The 13,169-nt window shown below is 40.4% G+C and overlaps 1 protein-coding gene across 3 annotated transcripts in view; it reads left to right on the top strand.

Moving 5' to 3' along the window:
* The window catches only part of LOC127534652 (chromaffin granule amine transporter-like), a 39,476-nt gene extending 26,991 nt beyond the window's left edge, over positions 1-12,485 (top strand). For 2 of the 3 annotated variants that reach the window (XM_051950405.1, XM_051950404.1), the window contains exons 11-19: positions 208-251; positions 2,420-2,480; positions 2,731-2,826; positions 2,948-3,026; positions 4,470-4,521; positions 7,675-7,738; positions 8,788-8,907; positions 9,013-9,146; positions 11,485-12,485. In XM_051950405.1, the coding sequence (XP_051806365.1) occupies positions 208-251; positions 2,420-2,480; positions 2,731-2,826; positions 2,948-3,026; positions 4,470-4,521; positions 7,675-7,738; positions 8,788-8,907; positions 9,013-9,146; positions 11,485-11,595 (761 nt within the window). In that variant the 3' untranslated portion in view covers positions 11,596-12,485. The remainder of the gene's footprint in view (positions 1-207; positions 252-2,419; positions 2,481-2,730; positions 2,827-2,947; positions 3,027-4,469; positions 4,522-7,674; positions 7,739-8,787; positions 8,908-9,012; positions 9,147-11,484) is intronic. The other variant, XM_051950406.1, reaches the window with a different exon arrangement.
* The last annotated feature ends 684 nt before the right edge of the window (positions 12,486-13,169 follow it).

The raw sequence follows: 13,169 nt of genomic DNA, 5'->3' as shown, positions 1-13,169 counted from the left end.
TCTGAAAATGGTGGAAAATGTGTATCAGGGTTTCCTTAAATGTTTTGTTTGGTCCAGAGATTTTCAGTTTATTGTCACAGTAAATATGCACATGGAGAAGCTGAAATCATAGAATTTAGACAGCTTTTCTTCAAAATTGCTCATGAATTGTCCAAATTGTCGATTGTTTTAATATATTAATTGTCTTCCGTTCTATTTGTGTGCCAGCGTTGCAGCTTTGCATCCTGCAGCCTTCGAAGATCTCTCCTGGGGTGAGTCCACCTTAAAACGTCGTTATGTTGCTGATCTGCTGTTATTTACCATCTGTGGTTGAGAAGAATTCATAAATGTGATCAGTCAGATGAAAATACTACGTCAGAGCATTTCTTTATGTCAGGTCACAGTTTAGTTTATACACACGTGGACAAAATTGTTGGTACCCCTCAGTTAAAGAAGGAAAAACCCACAATTCTCACTGAAATCACTTGAAACTCACAAAAGTAACAATAAATAAAAATTTATTGAAAATTAAATAATCAAAATCAGCCATCACTTTTGAATTGTTGATTAACATAATTATTTAAAAAAACAAACTAATGAAATAGGGCTGGACAAAAATGATGGTACCCATAACTTAATATTTTGTTGCACAACCTTTTGAGGCAATCACTGCAATTAAACGATTTCTGTATTTGTCAATGAGCGTTCTGCAGCTGTCAACAGGTATTTTGGCCCACTCCTCATGAGCAAACAGCTCCAGTTGTCTCAGGTTTGATGGGTGTCTTCTCCAAATGGCATGTTTCAGCTCCTTCCACATATGTTCAATGGGATTCAGATCTGGGCTCATAGAAGGCCACTTTAGAATAGTCCAACGCTTTTCTCTCAGCCATTCTTGGGTGTTTTTGGCTGTGTGTTTTGGATCGTTGTCCTGTTGGAAGACCCATGACCTGCGACTGAGACCAAGCTTTCTGACACTAGGCAGCACATTTCTCTCCAGAATGCCTTGATAGTCTTCAGATTTCATCGTACCTTGCACACTTTCAAGACACCCTGTGCCAGATGCAGCAAAGCAGCCCCAAAACATTACTGAGCCTCCTCCATGTTTCACCGTAGGGACAGTGTTCTTTTCTCCGTATGCTTGGTTTTTGAGTCTATGAACATAGAGTTGATGTGCCTTACCAAAAAGCTCCAGTTTGGTCTCATCCGTCCAAAGGACATTCTCCCAGAAGCTTTGTGGCTTGTCAACATGCATTTTTGCAAATTCCAGTCTGGCTTTTTTATGAGTTTTTTTCAGCAGTGGTGTCCTCCTTGGTCGTCTCCCATGAAGTCCACTTTGGCTCAAACAACGACGAATGGTGCGATCGGACACTGATGTACCTTGGCCTTGGAGTTCACCTTTAATTTCTTTGGAGGTTGCTCTGGGCTCTTTGGATACAATTCCAACGATCCGTCTCTTCAATTTCTCATCAATTTTCCTCTTGCGGCCACGTCCAGGGAGGTTGGCTACTGTCCCGTGGGTCTTGAACTTCTGAATAATATGAGCCACTGTTGTCACAGGAACTTCAAGCTGTTTAGAGATGGTCTTATAGCCTTTACCTTTAAGATGTTTGTCTATAATTTTTTTTCGGATGTCCTGGGACAATTCTCTCCTTCGCTTTCTGTTGTCCATGTTCAGTGTGGTACACACCTTTTCACCAAACAGCAGGGTGACTACTTGTCTCCCTTTAAATAGGCAGACTGACTGATTATGAGTTTGGAAACACCTGTGATGTCAATTAAATGACACACCTGAGTTAATCATGTCACTCTGGTCAAATAGTTTTCAATCTTTTATAGAGGTACCATCATTTTTGTCCAGGCCTGTTTCATTAGTTTGTTTTTTTAAATAATTATGTTAATCAACAATTCAAAAGTAATGGCTGTTTTTGATTATTTAATTTTCAATAATTTTTTATTTATTGTTACTTTTGTGAGTTTCAAGTGATTTCAGTGAGAATTGTGGGTTTTTCCTTCTTTAACTGAGGGGTACCAACAATTTTGTCCACGTGTGTATACTGAGGTAAATTTATCCTGGTATTTAGGATGTCAATTCACTTTATAGTTCAAATATTAAGGAATACAATCCTAAAAAAAATCATATAAAAAAAAGCCTGATTACAAGAAATTTCAATAGTAAGATGAACCATCTTGGAGTCGTTTTGAACTGTCTTGGAGCCATTTTGAACCATCTTTGAATCATTTCGAACCATCTTTGAACCATTTCGAACCATCTTTGAACCATTTTGAAGTTTTGAGCCAGTCATTTCCAGTCAGAAGAAACCTGACTGGTCAATTAAAAACATCACTATAAATCAAGTGTTGGCTTGTCTGTGAATAATAAACTGAGAAGTTATTGTAAAACTTGTCTTCTCAGTTTGTTGGTGTCCTGTTTGTGTTTCAGAGTGTGGAGGGAACGCCGCTACTGACGCTCCTGAAAGATCCGTACATCCTCATCAGTGCAGGTAAGAAGCTTCCACTCAACTGTCTGCAAGTGGATGCAGGTTTAGATTTCAGCTTTGTTCAAATGTTGGTGGACTGAGATCATAGCTGCTCTAAATGTAAGTACAGCAGGAATAAATAAACCAGAACGATCCTGTAGAGACACTGTCTGAAATGAGAAGAATTCAGACTCTTCAGTTTGACCACTAAACAAGGAAGAACAGCAGGAATGTATTTTATTCCAGGTGTGTCTGTCCGTCTGCTCACCTGTAGGCTCTCTGTGCTTCGCCAACATGGGCGTGGCCATCCTGGAGCCCACGCTGCCCATCTGGATGATGCAGACCATGTGCTCTCCTAAATGGCAACTTGGTACGATCCAGAGTCTGCTACCAACTTCCTTCCTTCCTTGCTTCCTTCCTTCCTTCCTTCCTGAACGTTGTTGAGCAGCTGTGTGGACGATGCTGCCTCTTACAGGTGTGTTGTGTTGCAGGTATGGCCTTCCTCCCTGCCAGCATCTCCTACCTGATTGGAACAAACCTGTTTGGCGTTCTGGCCAACAAGATGGGACGGTTGGTGGTATATGTTGTTGTTGTTGTGTTGGCACACCTGGATATTACCACTCTAGAACTTGGATATCAAATTGCCAAATTGTCAAAAACCTGAATATTTACCTGGTTTAGATTCAAAGATCGACTTGTGACCACACCTAATAGTCAAAAAACTGAAATTATCACCAAATGTATCAAAAATCTAAATATTACCACACCAAAGTGTCAAAAATATGTATTTTATCACACAAACATGTTAAAAACATGGATATTACCGCAAACAGGTGTCAAAAATCTAGATTTAACAACTGAGTCTGGATATTACCATACAAAAACTTTCAAAATGTGGTTATTACCAAATAAAAGTTTCAAAAACCTGAATATTACCACATAAAATGTTCAAAAACCTGGATATTACCATAAAAGAATTTTAAAATGTGAATATTACCACATAAAAATGTCAAAAATGTGGATATTAACACAAAAATGTGTCAAAAGTCTAGATATTGACTGTCAAAAAAATCAAAAACCTGGATTTTACCACACACAGGTGCCAAAAATGTAGAATTTACCACCAGGAAGTGTCACAAACCTGGATATTTACCCTCAGAAATGTCAAAAACCTGAATATTAATCCTCACAAATTTAAGAAACCTGGATATTACCACGCAAAAGCGTCAAAACCCTGGATATTACCATATAAAAAATTTTAAAACTGGATACTACCATATGAAATTATCAAAAACTGCAATATTTATGTACAAAAGCATATAAAATCCTGGATATTGATGTGTAATTTTAGAGTTAACGTGCTGATCGCAGCTGTTTATTCCTGGAAACATCCCATCCTGCAGTGGAAAGACACCTCATCTTTGACAAGTCCAGCTTACCGTGTCTTTAGGTCGCACCTTTGATGGGATGTTTTTGGGTTAGAATCAACCAGTGATGACTGTTTTTGAACAGATCTACCAGAGACCCAATAAATCAGAGATAGAACCTCTGTCTGATGGAACTCTTAGCTTGTTAAAAATGAACAGAGCAACCACAAAAAATGCCAGCAGAGACATGAAGCGTCTACAGAATCATTCTCCACGAACCTTTGGAGTCCTGAAGACGTGGTTTTAAGGTTCAGGTTGGAAACGGTTCGGCTCTGGCCTCGGGGATCAATAACTTCTGGTTCTGAAAAGGTTCAAAGGACTGTTTGAGTTTCTGTCTTAATAATAGTAATAATAATAATATTAATAAATATTGTTTCTGTATTAATCAGTAAAGATAAACTCTGACTCCTCCAACAGAACTTAATCTCTCCTCCGGTTTTTAAGCTTTACATTGATGAAGACATTTCCTGGGAATCCGTCCAGCGGTTAAATCAGCAGATTAACTCTTCTGGAAACTGGATCTTAAGTCCTGTTCAGACCTGATACTGGAGCTTCCTGGTAACTGCTGCTGGTTTTCTGTTTCCAGGTGGCTCTGCTCCATGTTGGGGATGTTCATCGTCGGCGTCAGTCTGCTGTGTGTGAGTACTCATCCATTCATCTGAACATTATTCCATTGATCCACCATCAATTCATCCATCGATCCATCATGAATTAATCCATCGATCCAACATGAATTCATCCATTGATCCACCATGAATTCATCCATTGATCCATCATGAATTCATCCATTGATCCATCGTGGATTCATCCATTGATCCATCGTGGATTCATCCATTGATCCATCGTGGATTCATCCACTGATCCACCGTGGATTCATCCATCGATCCACCATGGATTCATCCATCGATCCATCATTGATTCATCCATCGATCCACCATGGATTCATCCATCGATCCATCATTGATTCATCCATCGATCCACCATGGATTCATCCATTGATCCATCATGGATTCATCCACTGATCCACCATGGATTCATCCACTGATCCACCATGGATTCATCCACTGATCCATCATGGATTCATCCATTGATCCATCATGGATTCATCCACTGATCCACCATGGATTCATCCACTGAGCCACCATGGATTCATCCATCGATCCACCATGGATTCATCCACTGATCCACCATGGATTCATCCACTGATCCACCATGGATTCATCCACTGATCCACCGTGGATTCATCTATCGATGCACCATGGATTCATCTATCGATCCATCATTGATTCATCCATCGATCCACCATGGATTCATCCACTGATCCACCATGGATTCATCCACTGAGCCACCATGGATTCATCCATCGATCCACCATGGATACATCCACTGATCCACCATGGATTCATCCATTGATCCATCATGGATTCATCCACTGATCCACCATGGATTCATCCACTGATCCACCGTGGATTCATCTATCGATGCACCATGGATTCATCCATCGATCCATCATTGATTCATCCATCGATCCACCATGGATTCATCCATTGATCCATCATGGATTCATCCACTGATCCACCATGGATTCATCCACTGAGCCACCATGGATTCATCCATCGATCCACCATGGATTCATCCACTGATCCACCATGGATTCATCCACTGATCCACCATGGATTCATCCACTGAGCCACCATGGATTCATCCATCGATCCACCATGGATACATCCACTGATCCACCATGGATTCATCCATTGATCCATCATGGATTCATCCACTGATCCACCATGGATTCATCCACTGATCCACCGTGGATTCATCTATCGATGCACCATGGATTCATCCATCGATCCATCATTGATTCATCCATCGATCCACCATGGATTCATCCATCGATCCATCATTGATTCATCCATCGATCCACCATGGATTCATCCATTGATCCATCATGGATTCATCCACTGATCCACCATGGATTCATCCACTGATCCACCATGGATTCATCCACTGATCCATCATGGATTCATCCATTGATCCATCATGGATTCATCCACTGATCCACCATGGATTCATCCACTGAGCCACCATGGATTCATCCATCGATCCACCATGGATTCATCCACTGATCCACCATGGATTCATCCACTGATCCACCATGGATTCATCCACTGATCCACCGTGGATTCATCTATCGATGCACCATGGATTCATCTATCGATCCATCATTGATTCATCCATCGATCCACCATGGATTCATCCACTGATCCACCATGGATTCATCCACTGAGCCACCATGGATTCATCCATCGATCCACCATGGATACATCCACTGATCCACCATGGATTCATCCATTGATCCATCATGGATTCATCCACTGATCCACCATGGATTCATCCACTGATCCACCGTGGATTCATCTATCGATGCACCATGGATTCATCCATCGATCCATCATTGATTCATCCATCGATCCACCATGGATTCATCCATTGATCCATCATGGATTCATCCACTGATCCACCATGGATTCATCCACTGAGCCACCATGGATTCATCCATCGATCCACCATGGATTCATCCACTGATCCACCATGGATTCATCCACTGATCCACCATGGATTCATCCACTGAGCCACCATGGATTCATCCATCGATCCACCATGGATACATCCACTGATCCACCATGGATTCATCCATTGATCCATCATGGATTCATCCACTGATCCACCATGGATTCATCCACTGATCCACCGTGGATTCATCTATCGATGCACCATGGATTCATCCATCGATCCATCATTGATTCATCCATCGATCCATCATTGATTCATCCATCGATCCACCATGGATTCATCCATCGATCCATCATTGATTCATCCATCGATCCACCATGGATTCATCCATTGATCCAACATGGATTCATCCACTGATCCACCATGGATTCATCCACTGATCCACCATGGATTCATCCACTGATCCATCATGGATTCATCCATTGATCCATCATGGATTCATCCACTGATCCACCATGGATTCATCCACTGATCCACCATTGATTCATCCATCGATCCACCATGGATTCATCCATCGATCCATCATTGATTCATCCATCGATCCACCATGGATTCATCCATCGATCCATCATGGATTCATCCATCGATCCACCATGGATTCATCCATCGATCCATCATGGATTCATCCACTGATCCATCATGGATTCATCCATCGATCCATCATGGATTCATCCACTGATCCATCATGGATTCATCCATTGATCCATCATGGATTCATCCACTGATCCACCATGGATTCATCCACTGATCCACCATGGATTCATCCATCGATCCATCATTGATTCATCCATCGATCCACCATGGATTCATCCATCGATCCATCATGGATTCATCCACTGATCCATCATGGATTCATCCATTGATCCATCATGGATTCATCCATTGATCCATCATGGATTCATCCATTGATCCACCATGGATTCATCCACTGATCCACCATGGATTCATCCATTGATCCACCATGGATTCATCCACTGATCCACCATGGATTCATCCATTGATCCACCATGGATTCATCCACTGATCCATCATGGATTCATCCAGCAGTGTTCTGATAAATGTGGACAACTAAGCCTTTGATTTTTACTTTCCTTAAATTAATTTGCTCACAAATGTTTTATTTATTAGCATTTTAAATTCACATTTTAACAGCAGTGACATGTGTTTTTGTTTGTGTTTATGTTTGTGTGTTTGTGTATATTTGTTTATGTTTGTAGGTTCCTTTTGCCACCAGCATCTACGGTCTAATTGGACCAAACGGAGGTCTGGGCTTCGCTATCGGTGACTATCATACATTTTCATTTATTTTTAGTTTTCAAACATCAAAGTTCTTCGACATCATTAAACAATAATTAAACATAATTAACTCAGACGTTTGGTTTGATTATGTTTGATCCTGGAAGAGAAACTATATTATTTCTATCTATCAATCAGTTTAATGTTTACATTTTTAATTTCTTTAGTTTCTTCTGTTGTGCTGAAACAAACAAATTTATTGACTGTCAGACTGAATCTTCACAGTTCATGTCAGAGATTTTTTTTAAACTTCTGTTAAGTTCATGGTACCCTTCAAAATCTTCATCTTCTGCTCCAGATAGTTTTTAAAGTTGTTCTGTTGCTTAATGTTTTACAGAAGTTCAATGAATTACAGTACAAACATTTTCTACCTGAAAAAAAAATATTTTAAAAAATGAATCTGCTCTGTTCTGGTTTTTTTCACAGATTTCACTACATTAAGTTTCAAAGCTGAAAAAAGGCACTTAGTTAAAATTCCTACTTTTACTGGAGCATTAATATTCTTTGCAGACTTTTATAGATCAAATTCAGCATAGTAAATTTTGAACATTTTTTTTCATATAACTGCCTTAAATAGTAACATTTTCCAAAAAGATTCTATGACTTTTAGAATAATTCTTTTTTGGAGAAGGTAGCACTAAAATATTTTTAACTCTGAAGCTTCAATAAGATCTGTCACTGAAACTAATAAATTATGGATAAAACTACTATATATTCATATGACAGAGACTCAAGATTTAGTTTAATATTAATTATTGAAAGATTCTTTGTTCAGACAATAAATTATTATTAATTTGATGAGTGTGAAACTGTTTGCTTGTCTATAAGCGATCATGATGTTCACGGATTTAAACTCAATTCAGTGGAAAATAGGAAATTTATTCATAAAGAAACATTTGGAGCAGAACTTTAGGAGGAACTTTAAGTTTTCACTCGAGTTTCTTGACCTGACGTGAACTTGAAGGATTTGTTGAAAGATGAGCCTCATCATGTTGTTGTGTTACCGTGGTGACAGCCGTGTTGTGGTTCTTCAGGTATGGTGGACTCCTCTATGATGGCCATCATGGGTTACCTGGTCGACATCCGCCACGCCTCCGTCTACGGCAGCGTCTACGCCATTGCCGACGTGGCGCTGTGTATGGGCTTCGCTATCGGTAACGGACTACATCATTGATCTGTCATCTCCAGATAAAGACACCAGGAGTTCTGTGAGCAGATCCATCATCTTCAGGAAGTGACTGGTGTTTGTGTTGTTCCAGGACCGTCCACGGGGGGCGCTCTGGTGCAGGCGGTGGGTTTTCCCTGCCTCATGGTGTTTATCGGAGTCATCAACATCCTGTACGCTCCTCTCTGCTTCCTGTTGCGGAACCCTGAAGTCCGAGAGGAGAAAATGGTAAATATACATCTGGAAACATCAGGAGACGTTATTAAGTCTGTTCTAGCTAACTGGTAGTGACACTGGAGCTAGCTAACTATCTCCAGTGTCACTAGCTAACTAGTAGCTAGTGACACATAGCTGACTAGTAGTGAACAGGTGACATGTAGCTAGCTGCTGTTTGCCAACTGCACTAAAGACAGAAGTACTGCTGTCGTGTATAGTCTACAGCAGCAGTGAGTACATTCCTGTGTACTATCACTTAAATCCTCACTCTCAATATTTGTACTATTTCTAAGTACAACAGCAGAATATTTACTCTGATGAAGAATTAAAAACAAATCCAGTACGAAAACTAAACTAAACATTAAGGCTCCAAAATCTGACTGATGAACATGGTTCTAAAATGAGCTGAGAACAGCAGAGTGCTATAGAAGGAGTCATAGTAGCACTAATCAGGAGGTCTAGAAGGAGTCATAGTAGCACTAATCAGGAGGTCTAGAAGGAGTCATAGTAGCACTAATCAGGAGGTCTAGAAGGAGTCATAGTAGCACTAATCAGGAGGTCTAGAAGGAGTCATAGTAGCACTAATCAGGAGGTCTAGAAGGAGTCATAGTTCCACTAATCAGGAGGTCTAGAAGTGGTGGTCCTCCTGGTAATGCTGTTTGATGTTGGAGAACATTCTTTGGTCAGATGAAGATCAATGAGTTGGACTCAGATGGAGTCCAGATGTTTGGTGAGAACCTGACCAGGACTACCACAGTGGATGGATGGTCCTGACAGTGAAGCATGGAGGTGGAGGTGTGATGATCTGGGGCTGTAGAAATGAGTGGATTCTCCATGCTGAGGAGGACTGAGTCTCACCAGAAATAAAGCAGGACATACAAAGGACTGAAGTAGTAGTTTGTACTTTGACATCAAAGAGGATACTCTGCTATTAGAAGTAATCTGATTACTGATCATTGACATTTAAGTGATATACTCAGGGTTCCTGCTGCTGTTCGCTGGTCTAACAAACCAACTGTAGATTCAGAAGACAGCAGCGTTACTGAGGAGTGTTACCAGTTAATGTAGTAAAGCTTCTGACCAACATCCAGACCAGGAGAGGTGACCTGGTTTTAATCTAGTCCTAAATAAGAATAACAATAATAATAAATATACTTATAATAATATAATAAAGAGAACAGCTGCAGCTGGAAGGAGCTGCTGAGATTTAAATCCTGTCCTTTATGAGATATAATGAGGAAAACAACAAACAAAGCAGAAACAGTGGATGTACTTCTGATCCTCTTCCTGTCACCTCTGAAACCTGAGAGCCTCTGTGTGCTGATTGGTCGGCTCAGTGAAAACAGATGATGTCATTGGACTTACCTGGAAAGGTTTAAATCAGCTGCAGGTCTGAACAGGAAGCAGGAAGAGTGTGTGTGTGTGTGTGTGTGTGTGTGTGTGTGTGTGTGTGTGTGTGTGTGTGTGTGTGTGTGTGTGTGTGTGTGTGTGTGTGTGTGTGTGTGTGTGTGTGTGTGTGTGTGTGTGGAGTCATTACGCAGCGATTAGACTGATCACAGATCAAAGGCTGTTGCCTTCAAAGATGCAGAGGAAACATTTCTGCTTAATACTCCATCATTACACACACATTACAGACAAGGAAACAATATTTTTTGGTGCTATAAATGAAGACAACAGGAGGATTAACCTCAGATCATTTCCTCTCTTATTTCTCATCATGTCACTGATCCAGAATCTGTAATGTCGGACAAACAGATCGATCATTTCTGATTATTGCTTGAATTTTAACCTCCAGAACTCTGCTTGGATCAAACGATCTTTCAGCACTTCAGTTTTCATAGTTCAACTTGTCCAACCTGCTCAGTCAGATCTGAAAATGAAACTAAAATAACTTCACTCATTTCTGTGTCCCAGTATTTCATATTCATCTATTTTATGAGTTCAGTTTTCTATTATTGGGACCTGCAGCTGCTTACGGTTCAGAAAACATCACGGGTTCACCTCTGATTGCAGGTTTGGCCGTTAATGTGCTCAAAGATGGAACTCCAGATCCTGAATCAGTGACGTGATGAGAAATAAGAGATAAAACTTCAGGTTTTTATCTTTAATAGTTCCTCAGATGTCGCTCAAACTGACTCAGATTTAATGAGAATAAAATCTGTTGAACCTGATCTTAGAATAAATGTTCTGATGGAAAGTATTCACAGATGTCTTCTTATATAATCCACATTTATACTAAAATAAGTGACATGAACTGAGAAAAGACAGTGTTGGTAAAGCCTGTTAAACATGTTGATCCAGGTGGTGTAGAATAAATAAATAATATCTTAATAAATGTTGTGTGTTTCAGGCGATCATCGACCAGGAGTGTGTGATGCACAGGAAAAGCTACAACACACACAAGGAGAGTCGAGAGTTTCCTCTGAGCGACTACAGCGAAGAAGAAGAAACAGAGGAATGATACACAAACATATGCACACGTATACACACAAACATGCACACACACATAGATACACACATAGATGCGCACACATACATACGTGTCCATGTTGTCTCCGTGTTTTTCTGCACACGTGTTCTCTGTAATGTTCACTATTAGATAATAAACCGGTTCCACTGCAGGACGCCTCGTTAACTACAGCTGGTGGTTTGCTAAGCCCCGCCCCTCCTGTCTAATTATCTTCATACTAACTGGTGTTCACTAATTATATTATTACAACAGAATCATCTTGACATCAAACATCAACCAGGATGGAGATCTCTGAGATGTTAGATGATTCCAAAGAGCATCACCTCACAGTCAGGACCATCCATCCACTGTGGTCCACCTGGTCAGGTTCTCACCAACATCTGGACTCCATCTGAGCCCAACTAGTTCATCTCCATCTGACCAAAGATGAGCTCTGATTAGAGGAACTATGACTCCTTCTAGACCTCCTGATTAGTGCTACTGTGGAGCTAATGACATGCTAACTCTCCCTGTAGGCAGAATGCTGGTTAGCCTTACATGCTAACATTAACAGATTAACACATCAGACATTGTTGCTCTGGTGTGTGTTTGTTTTGTAAACACACTATCAGGGTTTAGTTTAGTAAACAACCAGCTGCTGTTCATGAGAATAAAGTTATTTTTGTAGTGAATAAATTCTCCTCCAGTGGTCCGTCAGCGTTCTGACTCTACGTATCTAAGATGGTGGAACAGAGGATGTTCTGGTCCAAGTTGTTAAGTTTAGAGTTTGTTTCGTTATTTAAAGGGACGTGACGTTAAGTAAAGAGATTTAATGTGAGTTTATTTTAAACAAGTGTTGATGTGAACCTGACCTGTAACCATTAAAACCTGCTTCACCTGGACTCACCTGTGTGTGTGTGTGTGTGTGTGTGTGTGTGTGTGTGTGTGTGTGTGTGTGTGTGTGTGTGTGTGTGTGTGTGTGTGTGTGTGTGTGTGTGTGTGTGTGTGTGTGTGTGTGTGTGTGTGTGTGTGTGTGTGTGTGTTCATGCTTATTATCTGCTCTTTAATTTCCTGTCAGGAGGAAAAGTAAAAGGGAGGCGGATGAATCAGAGACACAGTTTTTCTTCCATAAAGACTTGTTTCTCAAACACAATGATTATTTTTAATGTTAGCATTAATGTTAGCTCTGGAGCAAACCTGAGTTAGATCACAGGAAGCTCAGGTCTGTTTATTAATTCTGACTCAGTGAACATTCTGGAGGTTTTGGATGTAAAGTAAAAAGAATCCTGAGCTAAACTCAACTAACCTACACTCTGAGGTAGTTTAAACTGTGGGTAACTCTGTGAGTTTAGCTGATAATCCAGGTTAGTTTAGCTGATAATGCAGGTTAGTTAAGCTGATAATCCAGGTTTATCTCAGTTAGCCTGACTTACTTAAATTTAATTTTAGTTTCATAAGTTCAACACAGTTCAAGCTCACGTTGGAAACTGGTGCTGGGAAGCTAACCTGGTCTAGGACAGGCTAACTGTCTGCTAAATGACTGTCACACTAGCTGTCAGGCTAACCATCAAGCTAGGCTAATCAGG

The sequence above is a fragment of the Acanthochromis polyacanthus genome, chromosome 7 (assembly GCF_021347895.1).
Source record: "Acanthochromis polyacanthus isolate Apoly-LR-REF ecotype Palm Island chromosome 7, KAUST_Apoly_ChrSc, whole genome shotgun sequence".
NCBI lineage: Eukaryota > Metazoa > Chordata > Actinopteri > Pomacentridae > Acanthochromis > Acanthochromis polyacanthus.
This window is presented reverse-complemented; position numbering and strand designations above follow the sequence as displayed.